The sequence below is a fragment of the Marmota monax genome, unplaced genomic scaffold, assembly GCF_021218885.2.
Source record: "Marmota monax isolate L192 unplaced genomic scaffold, Marmota_monax_Labrador192_F-V1.1 WCK01_AAM20220418_F8-fsc00065, whole genome shotgun sequence".
Lineage (NCBI taxonomy): Eukaryota > Metazoa > Chordata > Mammalia > Rodentia > Sciuridae > Marmota > Marmota monax.
Genome location: NW_026694038.1, coordinates 8,649,615 through 8,674,539, shown reverse-complemented (window position 1 = coordinate 8,674,539; position 24,925 = coordinate 8,649,615). Strand labels below are relative to the sequence as shown.

General features: G+C 31.8%; 1 protein-coding gene across 2 annotated transcripts in view; it reads left to right on the top strand.

The window, feature by feature from the left end:
- The window catches only part of Orc5 (origin recognition complex subunit 5), a 103,667-nt gene that overhangs the window by 13,938 nt on the left and 64,804 nt on the right, over positions 1–24,925 (top strand). For both annotated transcript variants that reach the window (XM_058585502.1, XM_046464163.2), the window contains exons 5-12: positions 2,543–2,654; positions 8,065–8,195; positions 12,411–12,459; positions 12,550–12,640; positions 17,534–17,586; positions 19,044–19,156; positions 20,412–20,459; positions 23,751–23,861. In XM_058585502.1, coding sequence (XP_058441485.1) covers positions 2,543–2,654; positions 8,065–8,195; positions 12,411–12,459; positions 12,550–12,640; positions 17,534–17,586; positions 19,044–19,156; positions 20,412–20,459; positions 23,751–23,861 — 708 coding nt within the window. The remainder of the gene's footprint in view (positions 1–2,542; positions 2,655–8,064; positions 8,196–12,410; positions 12,460–12,549; positions 12,641–17,533; positions 17,587–19,043; positions 19,157–20,411; positions 20,460–23,750; positions 23,862–24,925) is intronic.

Sequence of the window (24,925 nt, the reverse complement as noted above, 5' to 3'; positions counted from 1 at the left end):
GTTTTATATATTAAAGTACTAAGCAATATTATAATAAAAATTAAGTGAATACTTGGAGATAAATGTTAGAGCATATTCCTTTTTTCAAAGTATATCAAAAAACTATTATAAATTTAAATTTAAGAGTCCTTCTTGGTGTCACTGAAGTCATTGTGTTCCTAAGGTAGACTCTCAAAAGTTCTCATTTAGTCAGAGTAGCTTTCCTATAGTTGTGCTAATGGTATAGGACAGGAGAGAAGTGTAGCTGCTGGCAGGAGAGAAGTATAGCTTCTGGGGTTCTATCAGGAAGTTAATGCCACAAAAGTCTATCCTTTCCCAGTTGTCCCCGCCTTCCTTTCCTTTTGTTTGGTGTTTATATGGGAGGGTTATTATTGTTGCCAGGATTTTCTTTTTTTTTGCATAACCTTCTCCACTCTTTCCCACTGCTTTATTCTAAGACTCCCCATCAGATACCCAGAGGGCATGTTTGTCCTCTTGCCCTTTCAGTGTAGATTGACATCTTTTCCTCCACATCCCTGGTGATGGTCATCATATGTCCCTTCACATTAGTTAGGCCTTCCACTGTTTTAGTTTTAATTATTGAAACTGTTCAAATAAGATTAAAAGTTTACAGTAATCTTAACTCTACCAGAACAGAGAATTAAGCTTTTGACATTTCCAAAACATGCTTGATTTTTAAAAGTGTATTTCATTTAAGAGAACTCTAATGAAAGCATTTTTATTATTTATCTGAGGAAAACTAAATTTAAGAGTATACCATAGTAAATCTCAATATCATGTGCATTCACATAACACTAATTAAAAAAGAAAAAAGTAAATAGAAGAAAGATTACCAGCAGAGTAGAGGAAGGGAACAGAGGGGAGGAGAAGGGGAGGGAAAAGGTAAATACTGGGTACTGAACTAGAACAAATTATATTCCATGCTTTTATAATTACGTCAAAATGATTCCTATTTTATGTACAACTAAAAAGAACTCATAAAAATCATTATATACTGAAAGTACTTTGAGATGAACAGTTGAGAACATCACTAATTTAAAATTTAAGATCTTTTCAGACTTGAAAAATTTTCCTTTTTTTTTACCCTGTACTGGGGATTGAGCCCAGGGATACCCTACCACTGATGTACATCCCCAGCCCTTTTTGAAGTTATTTATTTTGATACAGAATCTAAGTTGCCCAGGCTGACCTAAAACTTTCAGTCCTCCTGCCTCAGCCTCCCAAATACCTGGAATTATAGGCATGCACCACTGCATCCAGTTTCTCTTGTATTTCTAACTGATTTTATAGAATACTTTTGCATGTGCTTTGTAATCAGGATTGTGGTTAGAACATACTTTCCTAACTAGAGAAATAATTTCAGAGATTCTTAAAAATTGATGAGTTTATAAAACAAAAAGTGTACTCTTCCTCTCTCTTATAAAGAAGATATATTTTCTATGGAATTATTCATTTATTGAACTCAGCTGTCTTTGTTAACCAAAAGAATGCTTTTCTAAGTAGTGAAAATTGGTATATAAGACGCATACGAGTAGCTGGCACAGTGGCACTTTCCTGTAATCCCAGCAGCTTGGGAGGCTGAGGCAGGAGGATTGAGAGTATAAAGCCAGCCTCAGCAATTTAGCAAGGCATTCAGCAACCCAGTGAGAGTCTGTCTCTAAATAAAATATAAAATTTTTAAAAAGAAAGAAACACAAAAGTAAGGAATCAATAACTAGTAAAACACCACAACAGTATGGTGTGATTTATCTATGAGATTAGACCCTAAGAATACTTGCAGACAAAAACAGCTAACATTTGCTTTGTCAGCCTAGAAGATATCTAAAAGATATGGGGAAAATTTAAATTATGTGGAAAATGAAGAAGTGTGTACAGATAAATTCTAGCTAGCATATAACAGACATTTGTGGCCACTCTGTAGAAGGATAACAGACACATTGAGCTTCTTCTTTTCATGTTACTTTTGTATACTAATTGTAATTTCTAAATATATAATTAGCATCGGTTATTTTAGATACAAAGATTCATCATTACTTGTATAGCCTTTGAGAAAACCTTAAGTTTTCCTAGTTTTATGAATTAAATAGAATGGCATATCTGCTCTTCTTCAATTCCATATTTCTTTTTCTTTGAGTTACTCTGGCTATTTTAATGAGAAGTGCTGGGTTTTGCCTTATTTGTTTATGGATTAAAAACTTGTGGTTTTTAAAAAATTGTCATGAAAGGTTTGTCTTAGTTTTTCAAGTGACAATGCTTCTTAATTTCTATGAAATGAGTCCTGTGTGACTGTCCTAGCATTCATGTGTAACTGAAATGTTGATTAACCTACAAATTTTATGGAAATTCCAAGTAATTTTGTCTGAAAATATGTAAATGGTTGAGCTCCTTGATTAGGTTTTTCCAAACATGGTTTATTAATATGCAGATAATTTGTTATATGTTAGAGCTTTGCTATATTTATTTGAAGAAAAATCCAAATGGAATTCCCTCTCTGATTAACATTTTTAAATTCAAAGTTATTTTATTTCTCTTTCTTTTACAGACGGACAGAAATGTGACTGTTATCTTTCTCAGTGAAATTATTTGGGAAAAGTTTCGTCCAGATACTGGGTGCTTTGAGCCATTTGTCTTGTATTTCCCTGATTATAGCATAGGTAAATTTTAAAACATTGTTTTGAATAATGATATTCAGGAAAATGTTTTGTTTGACATATTCAGTTATAATCTTCAGATTGCAATAGTTTGATGTCTTAAACTTAAGCTGCCGGTCTCAAATAAAATTCTTACATTTTATTTCTGCACTTACATAAGTTTTATTCTGAAGCTGTGAGGGACTGTTCTTGTATAATTATTATTTTTGAATGAGTAGCTTTCCTATAGTTGTGCTAGTGGTATATTTTCATCATTTTTTTGGTGCTTTAAGATGTGTATATATTGTGATTATAACATACACACAAATAGGAATCAGTTTGGTACAGCATATTAAATTGTATTGGAATCTAAATTTGTCATGTACCTTGTGTTCAGTACACATATGGAATATATCTTGATTATATAAATCTCATTTTGCATTACTGTGATACCATACCAATTGCTATCCCTATGTTTCTACTTTCTTGGGGGTAATATGTAATCTTCAATTTTATAGGTCTTGATGATATTTGTCTTTGGAAGAAAACAATGACTTTTTGTGCTGGATATCTTTGCAGCTTAATATTGGGCTATCATGATGCAAAAGTCATACTTACAGTTCAGAGATTATAACTGTGAAGTATAAGGTGGTTAGCAGTGTATGAGAAAAAAGCATTCTATGACCTTGGCTTCATTAAAACTATCCCTTTAAACTAATCAGCTGTAAATGTTCATTATTAAGATCAACACTTTTTTGCCTGTTGTCATAAGAATGGCAGCCAGATAACACCTCCTGCTTTAGCTTATTAATTAAAAAATAATTTTTAAAGGAACCCAAAATAGATGGAGTCCTTATTCATGAAAATCACAAAATAAGGAAAAGAGAAAATGGATAAATCAAAATATTTCATTTAAACTTTTCTTTTTAACTATGTTATAACTGTTTGTAGTTAATTTTTTTCATGTCCTATTTTAAGTATTGAAAAGTTGCTTAGAATTTAAGTGAATTACTAAAAATGTTGACTTTCTACATCTTAGTGAAGTTAAAGTCTGATGTAATTAATTTTAGACTTGGGTTAAAAATTTTAAGCTACAAAGCGGCATAGATACAGTTTGAGGACAAAATTAAATATAGTGATCTTTTTAATTTTGTTGAGAATAGGATAATATTTTGAAAGTATATAGTAATGGATCCACGTTAAGTTTGATTATTGCCTTTTACATGTCAAGTCTTTTTTAAAGCATAGACATGATAATCAGATAAAAAGTAACAAAGAATAAAACATTAATTTATAAACCAAATTATGATTAGAGTAAATTAGTTGGAACCAGGGCAAAGAGATGAAATTAGTGGTTAATATCATCCAATAATGCTAACTTGATTCCTGTGTCATCTTTAGGAATGTGATGTCTAATGTTAAGGCCGTTTCTCAGCATTTATGGCTAGTGACCCAATTTAGAAGTCTTATTTTTTGATCTTTTATCAAAAGCAGACTATGTCTTTTGGGAATGTGTTTTGCTTCAGATAGATTATAATGCTTTGATGAGGTTTTGCTTATTGTGTCAGTCAGGATAGGTATTATGTTCAGGTAACAATCTAAAAATTTTAATGACTTCTTATTTCCCACCTTTGTGCTAATGCTGTCTTACATTTTACTCCTACCTTTATTATAAACTTCATATTATTATTTGAATGTCAGTGAAATAAAAAGTCAAAAAAGAAAATACCTTTTATTCATCTGCTTGGAGCTTTTTGTGCTTCTCAAATCTATGAATGTAGTTTCCTCCAACTGAGGAAAAGTTGTAGCCATTTTTCTTGGTAGTCCCCTGCTGACTTTTCTGGTTTTTGGCGATGGCATTATATTTAAGTTAGGTCACTTGCTGTTTTCCCACTGAAAGTCCTTTTTTATGTATTTAAATTTGAAAACTTCTTTTCTCTCTATTTTACTAGGTAAAGCTTTTGTTTCTATGTCTGTAAATTCACTATTTTTTTCCTATGAGTATTTAATCTGAAGTTAATCTCATCCAATGGGATTTTTCATTATAGATTTTATCGTGCTTTTATTTTCCTTTGTATCCTTGAGTTTGTGAGCATATTTTAAATAGTTGTTTCAGTCTTCTTGTCTATTAATCTCATTTTTTTCTTCATTTTGTGTTTGTTTCTGCTAATTTTTTCTCTATTTTGCTTATCCCTTATGCTTTTTTGTGTAGCTATTAGTTTTTATTTTATTATAGGCAGTGTTTTTTGTTGTGCATTGGGTTTTCCTCATGATAAGCGTTTATAATTATTTTAAAATATATTTGACCATTTTGAGGCAATTTTTAAACTTTTTTGGATAAGGGATCTGGAATAGCTTTTATTTCAGGGTTAATTTTATTTCCACTTCTAAGACATCATCCTTCTGGAATCTCTACTAAATGCTCTATTTATTCAGCATGGTCCCTGTATTCTGACTGGTAGTAACAGGAACAGTTCACAGCCCTGTGTGAGCAGTGGAATAGTTTAACTTACAGTTTTCCAGTAATTGATTTTTCCCAGAACTTGTTGTTGTTTAGCATTATGGGGTTTTACTCTAGGCATACACAAATCAATATTCAGCAAAGACTTGAGGAGAACTGCTCTGCATATTTCTGTTGCTCTTTTTCTGTTAACTTCTTCCTCTTGGGTACTTTGCCCTGCAAATTCAGTCCTTAAGTCCGTCACCACAGCCTCTGTATCCTCAGTGAAGTTTGTGAGTTCCTTTTGTGACTTTCCTTATACCACAGTGTTAAAATGACCCTTGGTTAGAAAGACTGGACAATGGCATGACTCAACTCATTTCTTTCTGTTTTCAGATATCACAGTCTTTTAGTGTCTGTTCAGTGTTTTAAAATATTCTTTTTCTGTATTGGGTCCAGCATTTTTTTTTTTTATCACAGGAGAATATTTCTGGATCCTCTTATTCATAATTAGAAGCTAAAGTTTGTCTTTAAGTTAAGAATAGATTTTCTTTGTGTGTTAGACAATATTTTGAAAGTGAAATTTTAAGATACCAGGAGAAAAATCAGTTTCTCTTCTCCTTTATTTACTACTTGGTGGTGCAGTTTTCAGCATTCTGATAGAAATATTTTTTTTTTCCTTTATGACTTTGAATAGTCCTAAACTATTAGATCTGACACAACTTGCTAAATGTAAACTTGTACTCTAAAATTTCATCTGTAGTCTGTAACTAAGCAGCTAAACTACTTTTACAACAATGCATTTAGGGTTCTGATTCTTAGGAGATGTTCATTGGGATTGACATTGACCAGTGGTAATGCCTAAATTAATTTTCTTACGCGATATTGAAGATTACCTAAATTGAGTATCTAGACAGAGATGTTTACAGGACACTCAGGAACGTAGTCTGAGCTTTTAAAGTTCATCTGTCTGACCATCTACTTTTTCCTCTTTTTCTCTTTCTTCCATCCATCCAGTTATTTGGCACCTTTTATATCTATTTTTATTTCTAAGTTTTAAGGTACCTTTTAGAAATTTTCATTGTAACAGATAATTTCCCATGCATAATTAAAAAAAATTATTTTTAAAGTTTGCTATCAGAGAGGGAAAGTACCTAAGATCCAAAATTAAATTTTGACATTTTGTGAAAAAATTTTCAGGGTTTTGATAGGAAAATGCAAATCCAATAAGTCTTCCATTTAGTATAATATTCGAAGTATAATATTTTAAGCATGAAACTAGGCTTTGAAAGAGGTTTTTTGGTCAACTATCCTAGGAGAGTTTTTATCTGAAATTATTGCAAAAGACCTTTACATTCTGGAACTGGTTTTAAAGTACTAGTCATAGTCAGAGTTCTTAACCGAGAGGACTAAGGAGACCATTGCACCAAGAAGCAGACAACATTACAATAAGGAATGAATGAATAGTTGATTCATGCACCATAACTGGAAAGTTTTGGGTGATAGGTAATTTTTTCTCTTTATTTTAATTGTCCTATAACATGATAGTTTCAGCAAAATAAAATATAAGTTTAGGACCATAAACATATAATTTATATATAGAACTTGAGATAAAAGAGAAATAGAACAAAGATACCAAATTTGTAGGAAGAAAACACTTGGTAAAAGGGGAAATGACAAAATAAGGATTGGCATCAGACAATGATAATCATAAAAACATTTATGAATTCTTTTCATTTTATAACAAATGAAGAGCATAGTCTAGTGTGGTCATAATTTGTGTATTACCCCTTCTTTTTTTTTTTTCCTAGTTGATTTGCTTAGTAGGCAGAATAATAAGCTAGAATCCATATTATTATTCACCCTTTATTGATTTTGCCAACAAGAAGATTCTTGAGATTTTTTTATGTCATTGTTTCACATTTGTCTTAAGTAGTATTTAATAATTCTTTTTAGAACATCAAAGTTGATAGCACAACTAAAGTTTCCAAAAATTCAAGTTTAAATATACATATTTATATTTCTATAAAAAGACCAATAATAGCAGTATGTTATGCATCAATAGCAGCAACAGCTTTTCCAGGTTCTACAGTCATCTGAACAAAATTATAGAGACATCCAGCACATTCTATTAAAAAAGGGGAGGAGAGAGTAAAAAAATAAAACAAACCCTGAGAAAACAGTGATTCAATTTTGACACTAATTACCAGGAATCAGGCTAAGGGTCTCACAAGACTGCACCCACTTTAAATGTCTATTGAGTCTCAAATTTCTACTTGTGCTTCTGAAAACTGGATGTAAATTGAGGATTCTCATGATCCCCTTCTCCAGTTCAGTAATTTGCCAGAATGACTCACAAAACTTAGGAAAACATTTTATTTACTTTTACTATTATCCATTTGTTATGAAGGATATTATAAAGGACACAAATGAATAGCCAGATGAAGAGGTTAGGTTTGGAAGGTTCCAAGCACAGGAACTTCTCTCCCTGTGGAGTTAGGATGTACTATCCTTTCAGCTCTCTGAAGGGTTTTGATGGAGGCTCCATTATATAGTCCTGGTTAATTAAATCATTGGCCATTGGTGATAAACTCGATCTCCAGACTTTATCTTTACCCTGGAGGCCAAGGGGTGGAGCCCTTGGCAGCAAGTCTAATTCTGATGCTGTCTAGGGGCCCACTAGTGTTAACTTGTGAATTAATAAGGTGCTCCTGTCGCCTGTCATTTCAGGAAATCCCAAGGATTTTAGACCAAGAACTGGGTACGTGTGTGTTTGTATCACAATATATGTATGTCACATATATGTATGTCACATTTGGGGTTATATATATTCACAAAATCGTACTTTTCAATTCTAATCTTGTAACAGTTTTATTATTCCTTAATTATTGCTGAGACTGAGGGGTTTTCTTTTTTTTAACCTTTATGAAATGCTAGAAGATCTGATTAGGTGCTGTCTTAATCATTCTAAGTTAATTTATTTTCTGTGAATAGGGCACCTTCAGAAGATCTTATCTCATGATCGTCCTCCAGAATATTCACCTGATTTTTATGCTGCCTACATTAATATTCTTCTTGGAGTTTTCTATACTGTTTGTCGGGATTTGAAAGAGCTTAGACATTTGGTGAGTGAGCATATTACTTTAAAAAAAATACATATCTTTTAATCTTTTTCCATATAGAAATAGTGTAAGTTATGCTGAAAGCTGAAAATGTATTCTGGAAATTTGGTCATGGCTTTTTGAGGCTGATGTGTGAGGTTAGTACACACTGTGACCAGATTAGAAAACTTACACATTCATCATTACTTAGAAAAGTGACATTTTTTTTTTCTTCATTTTCTTTCTTCCTCTTCTCTCTAATTGCAAAAAATGTAGGAGTCCATTAAAATAAATATGAAGGATATCAGGAAGTTGTTAAAACTTAAGCAGTTTTACATTTCTTTTTTTTTTTTCAAGAGAGAGAATCTTTTTTTTGAGGATGGACACAACACAATGCCTTTATTTTATTTTATTTTTTTAATGTGGTGCTGAGAATCGAACCTAGGTCGCGCACATGCTAGGCGAGCACTCTACTGCTGAGCCACAATCCCAGCCCTTAGATTTCTTTATTACTTTTTTGAAATGCATTTTTTTCCGGATTTTATGTGTATGGCTATTGGCCTATAATCTAGATAGATATGAGGATAGTAAGAAACCTTAATTACAGGTATTTCATTAACCACCAACCTTGAGTTAGTAATTTTTATATAAAAGATTCTTTTAATATTTTTGAAAATTTAGAAGTTATTTTTTATCCAGAATCGGTCTGGAAAAGTATAATGTTTAATTTTTTCTTTGACTCTCTTACTTTAATTGTAGAGTTGTGTTTATTTTCTCTCTTTGTTTTTTGGTTCTCTCTTTGTCTTTCTGGGGTTTTTTTTTTTTTTGTGTGTGTGTGTGTGTGTATGTGTATCTTTTTCTTTTAAATTAATTAACTTATTTATTTACTTTTTATTTTGTCTTTTTTTTTTCCTGTTTTCCCTCTTAGAAACCTTCAATTAATGCTTAAGATCTTATTCTCCAGTTAACAAAAGTCAGTAATATATCTAAGGCTGGACAACAGTTACTTTCAAAGTAAAGATTTTATCCTTCTTGGAACATTTTCTTTGCTTTTCCTTTCTTTGCTGTGAAAGGTAGTACTTAAATATTTATTTAAATAGTATTTAATATGTGTTGGAATGTGTGTTTGAGACAGAACATAGAAAAAGATGACCATTTAAAATTATATTCACATTTAGATTTCAGGTGTCTTCACATTTACTTGTATATTTCAGGCATTTTCTCAGTTGAGATTAAAAAAAAAAATAGCTATTCTAGTTCAATCTTAGCACTAACAAACACAACCCTCCAGAAGTAAGATGCCTTTTGGGACCTCTGGCACCCAGTGGAAATGACAGACAATAGAAGGAACTTACAGAGAGGAGACAGGGAAAGTGAAAGATTCCTGGAGTCAGGGGCAGATGTTTGTCTTTCCTGGTGAATAACTTGCAGTTAACACTCCTTTGTATTTGACTTTTGTAGGATTCTATGCTGTCAGCCACTTTAAAATAGATTATAAAGTATAAAGAAAATTCAAAATATTTTTAGGAAAAGAATGTAAAGGGAGAAAATACATATATTTAGGTGTGGTATTTTTTTTAAAAGTCCTTTGGGATTCACTGAAGAGTACTTTTACATATAGATTTACTTATACTTTTACTTATAGGTTAGAGTGTGTTTTAACATATTCATAAGCTTGAAATATAGTTTAAGTCTTTATAATATAATATTAAAAACATAAAAAAAATCTTTTGAGCATTGGAGGGAAAATTACGTATTTGTTTTCATCAGCTTTTTTGCCACTGTGACCAAAAGACCTGACAAGAACAATTTTAGAAGCGGAAAAATTTATTTGGTGCTCACAGTTTCAGAGATCTCAGTCCATAGACCTTCAGCGCCATTGCTCTGGTCCCTCGGTGAGACAGAACATTATGGCAGAAGTGTGTGGAGGAAAGTAGCTCAGCATTGTACCAGGAAGCAGATAGAGAAAGACTGCAGACCAGAGACAAATTATATGCCCCAGAGGCTTGCGTCCAATGACTACCTCCTCCAGCTACACCCTACCTGCCTATAGTTGCCATCCAGTTGATCCCTATTAGTGGTATAACACACTGATTAGGTTGATACTAATCATTTCACTTCTAAACTTTCTTGCCTGTCTCACCTCAAATCTAAACAATAACATTATTTTTTTCTTCTTTTTTACATATGTAGAACATAGGAGAATAAAGGCATTTATTTTCCTGTTTCCCTTTAGTTGCATAATTTTATTTCAAAGTACGTAAGTGGCATATAGCTTGAGTGTATATTCATAAATCACCTGCAAAAGATTCTTTTCAGTCATCTTTTTTGTGTGTGCTTTTAAATTTGTTTTAGAAATTGTTATTTCTTCTAGTATTTTTTGGAGGCTAGGTCTGTAGATAGTACAGAACAGGAGAAAATAAAGTACTACTTTGAATACATTTTGATTTATCTTCTCTAACAATACTCAATATAGTCCTAAAAATAGTTAGAATTTTTAGAAAGTTCAATCAAAGAATTTGTTTTTATACTCTTATAAATACCAAACACTATATAATGAGTTTACTTACCTTTAGTTTTGCCTAATTTTTTAAACATCTATTACACATTTAAATCTTTTTATTTTCCTCCGAAATATCAAAGTTCTTAGAAATTACTCAGAGAAGAATGAATGACTTAGCTTAACATCCTTTTAAAATACAATGCCAGGTTTCTAATGTTTACTTTTTATTGTCATTTTATTTGTCCCCATGGCTAGTTTTAGTAGTGTAGCTTAGTGACTAAGAAGAGGGTACCAGAGTATTTGAAGTATAAACAGTAGAATAAGGAGAGGACTTAATACTAAAATAGCTCACTACCATATTTCATTGGTACTGATATGTTAATAGTTTGTTCTAATTGTTCTGTTAAGCTATAGTATTTATAATATAATGAAAGTATTGAATGATGTTTCAATTTATATTAAAATTTTGGAAATAATTTCTAATTTACAAAGAAATGGTAAGTTCAGTTAAGATTAATCCCTTTTCCCCAAACCATTTGGAAGTAAGCTTGTACCTGGTACCCTAGTATCCCTGAATACTTCAGTGTGCATTTCCTATATAGACATTCTCCTACATAATCACAGTACCATGATCAAAATTAGAAAATTGATTTTTTTACCACAACCTGATATTCAAACCCTGTTCAAGATTGTTAGTTGTCTCAATGAATACCTTTTAGAGCAAAAAGAATCTACTTCAGATCACTGACTTAGAAGTCAAGTTTCTTGAACATACTTTCATCTGAAACAGTTCCTGTCTTTTGACTTTCATGACTATGAGACCTTTGAAGATTATAAGCTAGTTGTTTTATAGACTCCTTCGAAATCTGCATCTGTTTAATGTTTCCTCATGAATAGATTCAGGTTACATATCTGAGGAATATGGCAGAAATGTGCTGTGTTGTCTTATTGCATCCTATCAGGTGGCACAGGATTTTAGTTTAACCCGTTATCGATTGCTATTTACTCTATTGTTTTTGTGGTATTGGCAATCAAACCCAAGGCCAGTGTGGTTCACTTTGATCATTTGATTAAAGTGATATCTCTTTTTCTTTGTAAGTAATATGTATTTGGGGGAAAAGTGTTTTTAAACTTCATAAATACCTTCTGCTTCTTCAGAATTTCAACTTCTTCTTTATTTATTTTATTTTTTTTACCAGCTTAGCTTTAGAATATCTCTTATTTTAAAACAGGGTGTTTATCAGGGCGAGTCTGACTTTGAGGTTGAGCATAGTTTGCTAGATTTCATCCTCAAAGATTCTCATTTAGTATGCCTTTGATGGTACCCAAAACTTGAACTGGTAACAATCTCAGCTAATGCTGTTAGTCCAAATACTTTTACTCATACTAAACTAGATGATGTTTAATTAATGACAGGGTTCAGACCTTGGAAAATCATAGTTAAAAAAAAAATTTCTTTGTGCAAAATATCATTATGACCTGTAAATACAAATTGTATTTTTTTATTTTATATGTAGAGCCTATTAGACAAGATTTAGCCAACTAAAGAATATTTTGTATGTTGTTTTACTATCATTATTTATAACTTTGCTGTTTTACTGTACTGGTAAGCTCTAATTACATTTTACTGTAACAGTTAAATGAAATTGCTTGAATTATAATAAAATTTTACTTGAAAAATAAATTCCTAATTGTGATAATTCTATTCTTTTTGTCTTTTTTCTCTTAATTTATAGGCAGTACTTAATTTTCCTAAATATTGTGAACCTGTGGTTAAAGGAGAAGGTATCTATATAATTTTACTTATTCATATTTATTTTGAAAAACATTTTTTATAAGATCTAAATGATTGAAATTTTTTCCTCTGTGGGATAGCAAATGAACGTGATACTCGCAAACTGTGGAGAAATATTGAACCTCATTTGAAGAAAGCCATGCAGACTGTTTATCTCAGGGAAGTCTCAAGGTAATTACTATCTAGTTAGTGTGTGTCCTGCAGGTTGAATATCCTTTATACTACAGGCTGTTATCCCTTATCCAAAATGCTTGGGCCAGATGTATTTCAGATTTGGGATTTGTTTTCAGATTTTGGAATATTTGCATAGACTTCACTGGTTGACTATCCCCAATCCAAAAATCTGAATTCTAAATTCAAAAACTGTTTTATATGTCATATTAGACTTTTAAAAGTTTCTGGTTTTGGAACATTTAGGATTTTAGATTATCAGATTAGGGATGTCACAGAATGAAAAGTTTCACTCTTCTAAAGATAGAAAAACTTGTGTACTTGTTAAAATAATTTTTACATAGTAATGAAAGTATTTCTAATTCCTCATCGGATAATTATGCCCACCTAAATACATTTTTCTCTATAAAATCAATGAGAATAATCAACAAAACTACTCATAACCCATGCCTGCATTGCAACTGGTAATTGAGAAGTACTGCATACTTCAGTTTATACGTAAATAGTGAAGAGAAACCACAAAACCAGTTCATGCTCTAGTGAGAAGTCAAGCAACGACAACTAGAAAGAGGAGAGGACAGTGGAAGCTGGGAATGAGTTGACTAGTAGTGGTGTCATATGAAGGAAATCACTTCTAGAAAGAGTCCATCTTGAGTGAGAAAATATCACAATAAGTTCTGAGGTCCAAAGGATAGAGCACTGGCTTCTGGAGAACCAAAAAGACATGTCAAGAGTATGTGGGACTGGGGCTGGAGTAGTGGCTCAGTGGTAGAGCACTTGCCTGGCATGTGTGAGGCACTGGGTTCAATTCTCTGCACCACATATAAGTAAATAAAATAAAGGTCCATTGACAACTAAAAAATATTTTAAAAAGCAGTATGTAGCACCAGTGTCAGCACAATAGTCTTGGGAAAGTACTGTTTCCAGAAGAGGTAGGTCAATTTGCAAGAGCATGGTATCTTTTAGAGACTTGGTAATAGAAGACAGAGGTAGGAAGGAGTGGAAATTGAAGATTTCCTTCCCCACAGACAGAAACAAAATCAAGATAATCCCTTCCCCTCAAAATGGCACTATATATATTTTTTAAAACTCACTTTGTTATTTATAGAAGAGAGTATTTTAGAATTAGATCTACTGAGTTACTCCAAAACCTCTCACCTACATTCATACCTGTCATTCCTGTCTAGGCCAATATTAGGCATTTAAAAAAAGAATATAAACTGGGCACTGGGCATATACCTGTAATCCCAAGAATGAGGGTGGAGGGGCTGACACTGGAGGATCTTAAGTTCAAGGCTAGCTTCAGCAGCTTAGTGAGATCTTCAGTAACTTAGTGAGATTCTGTCTTAAAATGTTAAAAATTTTACAGAAGGACTGAGACTGTATCACAGTCATAAAGCACCATTGGGTTCATTTCCCGGTATTAAAAAAAAAAAGAAAAAGCCATATAAAGGTATCAGAAAAAGAAACAAAATATTCTTTTATTTTGTAAGAATACAGGTTCAGTACCCCATCCTGATTTAAATTTTTAAGAAATATAATCTTTATATATGAAAGAGTATTTTTAATTAGAAATTCAACAACCTAGAATAAATGCACAAAAGTAAAACAGAATATGTGAAACAAAAGTGATCAAACTTAGGAATGAATTTCAAGCAAAAGTAATCATCTCAGAAATGGAAATGAAATTATAAGGTATCCAAGGAAGACTGTATTAGGTACATCAAAGAGGAATAAAAGCAACCAAGAGAACAAAACTGAAGAGATAAAATTAATCAAGTAGGATATGATAAACATGACAAGATTCAACATAAGTAATGAGAGTTCCTACAGACAGAGAAGAATAGATTGAAATTTAGACCTAATATTGAAATCCAAGAAAACTTTACAGAAATAAAAGAAGGCCTGGCTTTATGCTTCAAAAGGGTTCATCTTCCCAATTAATCCAGAATAGTCAATTCTGAGACTGTATTAGTCTATTGACTGTAGGAAATTACCACAAATTTAGTGACTTTAAATAACACACATTTAATGTCTTAAAGAAGAATGTTAGAAGTCTAAAATGTTTCCACAGGATTGTTTTCCTTCTGAAGGCTCTTCAGGAGCATCTGTTTTGTCTTTTCCAACTTCCAGGGGCTGCCAGCATTCTTTGTCTTGTGGCTTTTTTCATCTTTTAAAACAGCAGTGTAACATTTTCTTTTTTCTCTGATCTCATGTCTCCTTTAAAAAGATCCTTGTGATTACATTAACTAAGAACAGAGTAGGGACGAAGAACAGGAGAAGAAGATTAACATTTAACAGGGATGAGAGGTGGGAGGGAAAGGGAGAGAGAAGGGAAATTGCACGGTAATGGAAGGAGACCCTCAGGGTTATACAGTGGAGGGGGTAGAGAGAGAGGAGGGGAGGGGAGGGGAGAGGTGGGGAGGGGGGAGGGTGGATGATGGGAAAGGCAGCAGAGCACAACAGACACTAGTATGGCAATTTGTAAATCAATGGATGTGTAACTGATGTGAATCTGCAATCTGTGTATGGGGTGAAGGTGGGAGTTCATAACCCACTTGAATCAAAGTGTGGAATATGATATGTCAAGAAATTTGTAATGTTTTGAACAACCCACAATAAAAAATTAAAAAAAAAATAAAAATAAAAAAATAAAAAACAAGAACTTAAAAAAAAAAAATCTACTTGGATAATCCAGTATAATCTCTGTCTCAAGATTCTTATTCACCCATATCTAAGTCCCTTTATTTGCATAAGGTAACATTGGATGATGACATCTTTGCTAAGAGCATTATTCAGCCTACTTTCGACTTCCTTATGAAACTTTCAAAATAAAAGAAAAAATCTGATCTTCCAGACAAAAAGATAAAAGCAAAGTGAATTAGTAATACAGGAAGACAACATATTGAACAACATTTTCAGGAAACTAAAGAAGAAAGGAAGTATTTTGTGTCTGTTGAATCTGTTTCCAATATCAAAACTTAGAAAACAATTTTAAACATGTAATAACCCAGGGACCACTGTATGCAAAAGGCAGTTCTGAGTAATCTGGTGGCAGCCTTGATATAACAGTGATTATTGGGAAAACTTTAATCAAATGATTGATGGCAACTCAAAACTAAAATAAAAGTAGAAATGAGGGTAGAATATTGTATAAGTGTATTCCAACAAGATGGAAATATCACAACTTTAAAAATGGTAAGAGAAGGGAAAGAGAAAAGGGAATATATTGCTGCACAAGTAAGAGATGAGAGGCAAAGAAACTTCAAAACTTCAAAAGATAAAAGATGGAGGCACCCGCCTATCATCCCAGCTAATCAGAAGATTGAGGCAGGAGAATTGCAAGTTTGAGCCAGTTTGGACAACAGGGCAAAAGACCCAGTGTCAAAGCAAACAAACAGAACCAAATAAGCAAACAAATAGAAAATTAAACCCATTATCCTACCCTCCAAAAAAATTAAAAGTATACTCAAACAAGTCTCATATCCATCTTTATCCTTCTGCGCTGTTCCTAACCACATATGTAGTTCCTGGTTTGTCTTCCATAACTTTTTTTGTTTTCAGAATTATACATTCATGTGTGTCTGGATACATCTTCTTCCCTTTGCAATTAATATGTAATCTGTAATATGTTTCTTCCACAGAGGTGATAGATAACAAAATATAAGCATTGCTAATCTGACTTCCTGCCTCTCTGGGGCATTTTGAAAACTTTTCTTTAATGAGTGTGTTATGCTCATGTATTTTTATTGACATAGAGGATATATGTTTTATTAACTCTGCCATATTATTTTGCTGAATTTCTCTCATTCGCCCCCCCCCCCAATTTTTGGGGGGATTAAAAAAAATGCAGTTTTGTTCAATTTGTTACCTTTATAATAATATCATATATTGTGACCTTAGTTTCCATTTTTCTCAAAATGCGGCACAAAGGACAAGTTAGATTCTTTGGTAGTAGAGAAATGTCAGCTAAGACTGGTGTTGCCTTCTTCATTTGAAAGTACTTGAATTGCTTCATAGGAAATGACTTATCCATTTTTCCCCAGTAGTGTAACTCCTCCCCCATTTACCCATGTACAATAAAGTTTTAAGAGAATTTTAGAATTGAAGGGGGTCCTTAGAGATCATTATATCTAACTGCCTTATATTTTGATGAGAAAAGATTTATACAGTTACAAGCTAAAACCTCTGTCTTCTTGGGGCAGTCTTTTTTCATTTTTACCATAGTGTATTTCCTTATGAATTTGATTTCCCATATCATAGTCACTGCACTTTCTTAATATTTTGGCTGTAATTGTTTTAATTGCAAGTAAGGGCAGGGTGGAGCAGTTAAAATAGCATGAAGGCATGTGCAAGAATTCTGCTCTTAGCTCCACTATTGACTGAGTGGGTATTTTTGAACAAATTAACCTTTAGGCCTCAGTGTTCTAATGTAATTATATGTACTCTCTTTATAATTATACGTACTCTCTTTACGTATAATTACATTAGAACATTGAGGCCTAAAGGTTAAGTTGTTCAAAAATACCCACTCAGTTAAGTTGTTACAGAGTTCAAAAATAGTGTATAATGATTGTGTCTAATATGATAACTAGAACATTGGTTGTTTTACTAAGTGGTAGGTATTTACTTGGTGCTCTTTGATAGCTATTTATAGTTTTGATCAGAGTAAAAGATTATTAAAAAATAATACCTGGGTATTGCTTTATAAGTTTATATTGATATAATATATGTCAAATTATTTATATTGTTGTAATATTTACCAAACTGTCTTTCTTGTTTTCTGTTTTGTCAATAGATACACATTTTTAGCTCATTTTAGGGGTCTGTTTTAAGTATAGCTTATTGATTTCTTCTATTTTAATCCATTTTTGCTCCTCTTTTTTCTTTCAGTTCCCAGTGGGAGAAGCTACAGAAAGATGATTCAGATTCTGGACAACTAAAAGGTATCTTAGAAAGTATTGAAGCACTTATCAGAATTACATCTTTAATTATTGATACTAAAGTTAATACTAAAGAGCATTCAGCCAGTAAACAGTATTATAAAAGAGAATTTACTTTTTAAGTCCTAATGGTATTTTGATATATAATTTTCATTTAATGGAATATGAATTTTCTTTTTCTAAAATTTAGATAATAACATGTGAAAGTCAAGCAATTATGTTTCTTTCAGTGTTTTTATTGAAACAACACAAATATATGACAAGATTTTATCTGAGTACATATACATTTTGAGAGTTTTATGGAATAAAATTCAATTTTATCTTAACTCAGTTTAGGGGTATACTTCAGTGGCTGTGTTTTCAAAGCACTGTTGTTTTTGTTGTTGTTGTTGTTTTGTTTTTAAGAAAAAATTTACTTGGGATTTACTTCCAAAAGAACTGGTTTTACTTTTAAAATATGAATGAATATCCAGAATTTTTTATTTAAAAAAAAAATGTTAGTGACTGATGGTTGGGAAAATGGTATGAAATCATGCTGTTGATTGTTCAGTCTGCTTTGCTTTTTGAATGTTTTGGATGATTTACAAGTGATTTCTAGTTGTGCTCTATTAAGGTAAGAATGTAAATGACTAAAGTTTAAAAAGTCTATAGTAATTGTTCAGCACTACTTTCTAGCGATGATCTTGAACCCAATTCAGTTTCTTCATCTATAAAATGGGAAGAATATCTAGCTTTAAATTACTACAAAGATTTAAAGTGGTCTTTAAGTAAAACCCCCTAGCATGGTGTCTGACACATAGAAGATATTTAGTAAAGAGCAGATTCCTTTTCTTCCTTTAAGAATCATTGTTGCTTATCTATGTTTTATTTATTCATTGTTTTATTTATTTTCTATGTACATACCATTGTAGGGATACAAAAAAAAATGCTAGATATGGCTCCTTCACAAAACTCTACAGCTTAGTAAGGGGTATAATTTATATATATAATTTTTGTTAACACAAAGCATAATATTATATGGGATATGTGTGAAATATTCAAAGTAGAAATTCATAGTAGAGATAATAGTTTTCTATCTTGGTGTGGTGGGGAGCATCAAGAAAAATTTAAGAGAATAGCCTTGAAGGGAATAGTGGATAGAATTTAGACTTTAGGATGTGAGGAGCCAAGCAAAAATAATAGAATGAATAAAGCATATCATTAATAATTTTTGGTGCAACTATTACCATCAACAGCTCAGTTTATAAGTGTCACCATGACTAGAGGTCATCATATATTTAACAGTCTAGGGTGACCTTTTTTATCAGCTAAGTCATAAAAACACTGTTGACTCAGTTTTATCTCCATATAAAACCAGAGACTATGAGAACATTCTATGAATGTCAAAAGTTAAATGAGAAGAGATACTTAAAACCTAATGTAGCCTGATAAATATCTTCATGAAAGTATTTTTTGTATAGGTCTTTCAGCATATACTCATGTGGAACTCCCATATTACTCTAAGTTTATTCTAATTGCTGCATACCTTGCGTCATACAATCCAGCAAGAACTGACAAGAGATTCTTCCTTAAGGTAATAGCAACATACTTGTTTTCACTTTCTTATTGGAGCTCCTAGGATCCATGGGTTCCACATCTGGAGGTTTAACCATCAGAGAATAGTAAAACCATTTTTTTTTCAATCTGTACTGAACATTTACAGACTATTTTCTTGTCATTATTCCCTAAAAACTATTTTTATAGCATTTACATTGTATTAGATATTATAGATAATATAGAGATGATTTAAAGTATGTAGTAGGTTATATGCAACTAGTACACTATTTTATATAAGGGACTTTTGGGTTTTGGTATCTGGTTGGGAGGTTCTCAATCCCCCTATGGATATTAGGAATTAACTAAGTTTTGAAATTTCTCAATACCTATAAGTTTCTATGGGCTAGAATAAGAAATTTTTAAATACGTGTTTAAGACTCTTTTTCTAAAGGCTTTAAATTAAGATTTCAACCTGAAATTTGGGAGAAGATAGTTTTTCAGAAGAAAGGAGTCAGGTATACATTGTAAATTTGAAGCCTTTTCATTCCTTAGAATATTGTAATCTCTTAAGGTCTTTGAACATGTTGCTTCTTTCTGAAAAGCCTCTTCTCTAATACTTACCTTTCAGGTTTCAATTTAAATCCTGCTTTCTCAGAGTGTTCTCGCTCTACAGCCTATCTTAGCAGGACTTCTTTATTGTTTCTGGTTTCATACAATATTTGCTTTCTTCTTTAGATTTATAACAATTTGTAATAAATTTCTTTTTTGTGTCCCCTGTTCCACTACTCTATAGTCTCAAGAGGGCAGGGGTCACCCTCCTTCATTTACCTTTGAAAATTCTGTTTTTATAGCAATAAATATGGAGTGCTAAATCAATTTATTAAATTCTTTTAGGAAGTATTGCCATTTAATTTAAAAACCTTTTTGCATGCAGAAGTAATCTTCCATCTAATCCAAGTCAACCTAAAACATATTGAGGTATAATATATACAGTGTGATAAGTAGGATAAAAAATTTTAAAAAGTCTAAGTCACATAAATTATTATGTGTGCATTGTTTTAAACAAATTACTGTTTTTGTTTTGTTTTGTGGATTTTTTTTTTTTTTTTTTTAATCTTAAAAAACTTGTTTTTCTTGGGTCTTGGGATATGGCTCAAGTGGTAGCGTGCTTGCCTGGCATGCCTGAGGCACTGGGTTCGATCCTCAGCACCACATAAAAGAAAATAAAGATATTGTGTCCACCTAAAACTAAAAAATAAATATAACAAAAAAATTTTTTTTCTTAATTGCAGCATCATGGAAAAATCAAGAAAACCAACTTTCTAAAGAAACATGAAAAGGTATTTACATTTTGAATTTTCTGATGGTAGATATTTGTGAATTTTTAAAATATAGCAACTGGATGTGTATTTGTATTTGTCATTTGCATGTGAGAAGTTATTTGTATCGATATACTAAAATGTAATGTTGTAATAGTATTTTGTTATTGGATACAATGATTGAAAACACATTTCAGTTGAGCTGGTGCTGGAGATAAAACTGAACTGACAGTGTTTTTATGACCTAGTTAATGAAAAAGTTCACCTTGGATTGTTAGTTAAATTCAGCTGATTGATTATGGGCGTTTTCCTCTTTTGCACTTTGAAACACCTTCAAAATGACACGGAAAAAACTAAAAAGAGAAATTCAAAGGACTAAGCAGGTGAGAGGCTCCCAAATTTGGAATTCCATAGTAGATAAATATTCAGGTCATTAAGCAGATGAGAGGAGGCTAAAACCAGAACTCCAACCAAGATAGATGATTTGGCCTAAGGAATCTGGAAAAGCTTAAAAAGTAGAAGCACAAGTAATTTTGAATGTAGGAATGTGAGGTGAGTTTGAAATTGGTGAAAGAGCATTTAGACTATTGAGATTCCTTGTTTCACTGGGTATGTCCAAACCTTTGCTGCTTCTCTTGGCAAAAGAGAGAATTTTGAACTGTTGAGTTTATACTGTAGAGACTGGGAGTTATTTTTTACTCTCATTTTTTAAAAGCAGTTTTGGTCAGTAGGTATTTCTAAATTGATAGTGTTTTCTTAGTACTTTGAAGATATTATCTTACTGGCTTTTAGCCTTCATTGATGCTGCTGACTAGTCTAATCCTTTTTTGTTATCTGTATTATTTAGCTGCTTTTCTTTTTCTTTGTTTTTTTTACCATTTCACTGTAATATACCTGAGATTGAATTTCTTTTTATTTGGAATTAGTTTTTTTTCCTGAAGTTGAATATTGATATTCAACTTCTAATAAATTCTTATTCAATTCCAATAAATTCTTAGTCATTAACTTTTCACCTATTGCCTCTTTACCATTCATTCTAATTTGTTTTCCTAAGATGTTGACTAGACATGTTAGACCTTCTTCTCTCTGTCCTTGTATCTAAGTCATTTACATTATTCATTCTCTTTGGTGTCTGTGTGCTATGTTACAAGGATAATTTGTTTAGATCTATGTTCTGATTTTCTCTTCAACTTTGAGTATTAAAGAAAAATTAACTGACTTTCCCAAGGTTATTTGGTTAATATGTGGTAGAGCCTGGATTCAGTTCCAGGATTGATGGACTCCAACTTCTTCAGTGATGTTTACAACTGTCCTTGAATTTATACAACAAATAATTCAAATTTTTAAAGACTACAAACCAGTAAGGAAAAGACAAACACCTAATGAGAAAATATACAAAAAAAAGTTGAATGCTTAATAAACATAACGTGATTATTTAGCTTCATTCACTAATGAGAGATGCAAATTTTAGCAACAGAGACATTCACACTCTTAGATTGACAGAACTAAAAAAAAAATCTGATGATTCCAATTGCTAATAATAATGTAGTATAATTAAGAGCCTCCCTACTCTGTGCACTGATAATATCCAATCAAGTTAAGTATGAATGAACTGTGTTTTAGTCATAATAGGGCTTGCAGAGTATAAAATAAAAAGCCCCAAACTCTCAGTGGCTTAACATAACAAAAATTTATATATTGCTCACAACATAATTAAATATGAGTTGGGTGGCTTCCTTCATTTTACAATGACATCAAGTGAAACCTGGCATAGTTTGAAGTTGCTGCCAAAGGGAAAGAGGATAAAAGGATGTTGTTGAAAGACCAGGCCTGGAAGTAGTTTACATCACTTTTAGTCACAGTCCAGTGGCCACCACTTAGTTATATAGCATCTATCTAATTACAGGAAAGACTAAGAAAAGAAGTCTTATATACCCAAGAAAAAATGGTAAACACACAGCATTGTTTTTGCCTCATATTTTCGCCCAGCAATCCCACTTAGAGAAATTTGCATATGTGCACATGGAGAAATGTACAAGATAAGTCAGTCACAGTAATAATGAATTTTTAAACTGGATATTGTATACAGTCATAAAATGGAATTCTAGAGAGTAGTTTAAAATGAGCTAGAACTCCTTGTACTTTGTCAATAAATGTGAAAAACAATGAGATATTTCCAAAATGAAATCATTTATATAAAGTTTTAAATGATGCAAATAGTGCTTTTTATTGTTTGTGGCTACATAACGTTCAGTAGTACAAAGACCTTCATTAAAGGAAGGAAAGGGAAAAAGGGATGAGGTTAAAAAGCATTCAGTAAGTCTTCAACTTCTCTATAATGTGTTCCAGTTTTTTATTGTTTGTGCATATTGTACATTAGGATTTGATAAAATTGGCCTAGTGTTTATTTACCTTGGTGTTTATTAACCTCTGTACTTTTCTAAATGTTCAAAGTTTTTAATAACTTTAAGAAAAGTTTTAAAGTTTTAACAACTTTAAAACAACTTTCCTCTTTTATTGAGGAAAACATACAAAAGTTAAAAAATAAATGATTTCTGAACAGTCTTTATATATATAAATAGCTGAAGTAAATACTAAATTTTGTAATTCTGAACAGTTGTTTTTCTTTATAGTCATTCTTCTTTTAAATAGGTAGTTATTCCCATGCCTATAAAGATGGTTTCCCATTTTATTTGTCATTGCTAATATAAAGTAATTAAATTGCTACTAAAAACATATGCTAATAGGATAGAATTGGAACACTGTAGTTTTCTAATGACATAATTGTCCCATATGAATTTGTGTGCAGCTATGAACATTTTATAATCTTTTAAAATTATTTATAAATTTTATATTGTTTCAGTCTGATAGCTTATTTACAAATTATAAAATGTTTTATTAGTTTTCTAATTATATTTGATTTTTTAGAACGGTTAATGTGGAACAAGTACATTTTCTAGAAATGATCTAGAGAGGCCAAAAGTAATAAATGCTACTGTAGGAGTTAAGAACCTGGTGTTGTTCACCTCAATCATCTAACAACTGCTTACAGCAGCAAAATAGCAATGTTTACGAATGCAGATGTCTGTGAGCTCTCATTTGTTGATACTAGGACTATCTTGAGGCATAAGGTAAAAAATAAATCATGATATTTTAAAAGTGTTTTATTGTTAGTATCTTCAGACTAAGACAACAAGTATAAATATATTGCTTTTGGGAATTTATAGTCCAGAAAGTGAGTGCTCTGTTATAAAAAGAAAATCCATGTTTCCTTCCTTCCTTTCTTTTCTTCTTCTTTTTTCCCCCCCGCAGACAAGCAATCATCTACTTGGACCAAAACCATTTCCATTAGACAGATTATTAGCAATATTATATAGCATTGTGGACAGCAGAGTTGCTCCAACAGCAAATATCTTTTCCCAGGTAAGCATTATTATAGATTATTGCCTATCGTATGTATGGACTTCTTTAATATATTATAGTTGATAAAGTTCTAGGTATTGAGATTATTTGTCAATATGTATTACTATATATTAACTGTATAATCAGCACTGTTCTTGATAAGTATAGTTGGTCCTCTGTATTCATGTGTTAGGAATCTGTGGATTCAACCAATCACAAGATGAAAATATTTGGGGGAAAATTTGCTTTTTTACTGAACATCTACAGATTTTTTTCTTCATTTCTCTGAAAATATAGTATCACAACTGTTAGCATTTACATTTTAGTAGGTATTATAAGTAATCTAGAAATGACTTAAGGTATGTGGGAGGATTATGTAATTTTGTGCAAGTACTACTTGAGGATCCTTAGATTTGGGTATCTGTGAGGGTTCTGGAATCAATACTTGTATTTAATTTCTGAGGAATGAGTATAACTGAAAATTCCAAATATAGAATCTTTGGGAATAATATCAGATTCATGTGTATTGTTAAATATAACCTGATGACAAAAACAATTTAATATTTCTGGCTCTTATTTCTTCAGTAAAGGAATTTTTAAAATTATCTTGTTGATTAAATAAAGAAGAGCTTGATGATTAAATTCATGAATTATGTAATTTTAATTAAAATAACACATAAAAATGTTTTTATAAGAAAGTATTTCACAGTGTCCTTCCTTATGTATGTACTTTCCAGGTTGACATTATTCTTTTTTCCCCCAATTAATCTGTTTTCCAGAGTACTTTCTCAAAATTCACTAGGTGGCAGCAGAATCACATAAATAGAAATAAGATCTTTTTCTCCCTTCCTATTTTTTGCAGTATTGGGGAATGAGCTCAGGGTTGTTCTACCTTTGAATCACGTTCTTCCCTTTATATTTTTTATTTTGAGACAGGGTCTCACCAACTTGACCAGGCAGAATCTCCTGCATTGGCTTCCAGAGTAGCGGGGATTATGGACATGTGCCACTGTTCTGCACTTTAATTAAAAAAAAAAAAAAAATATGTTTAAGGGTCTATTTTACTTGACATTTTAAGAAAAATC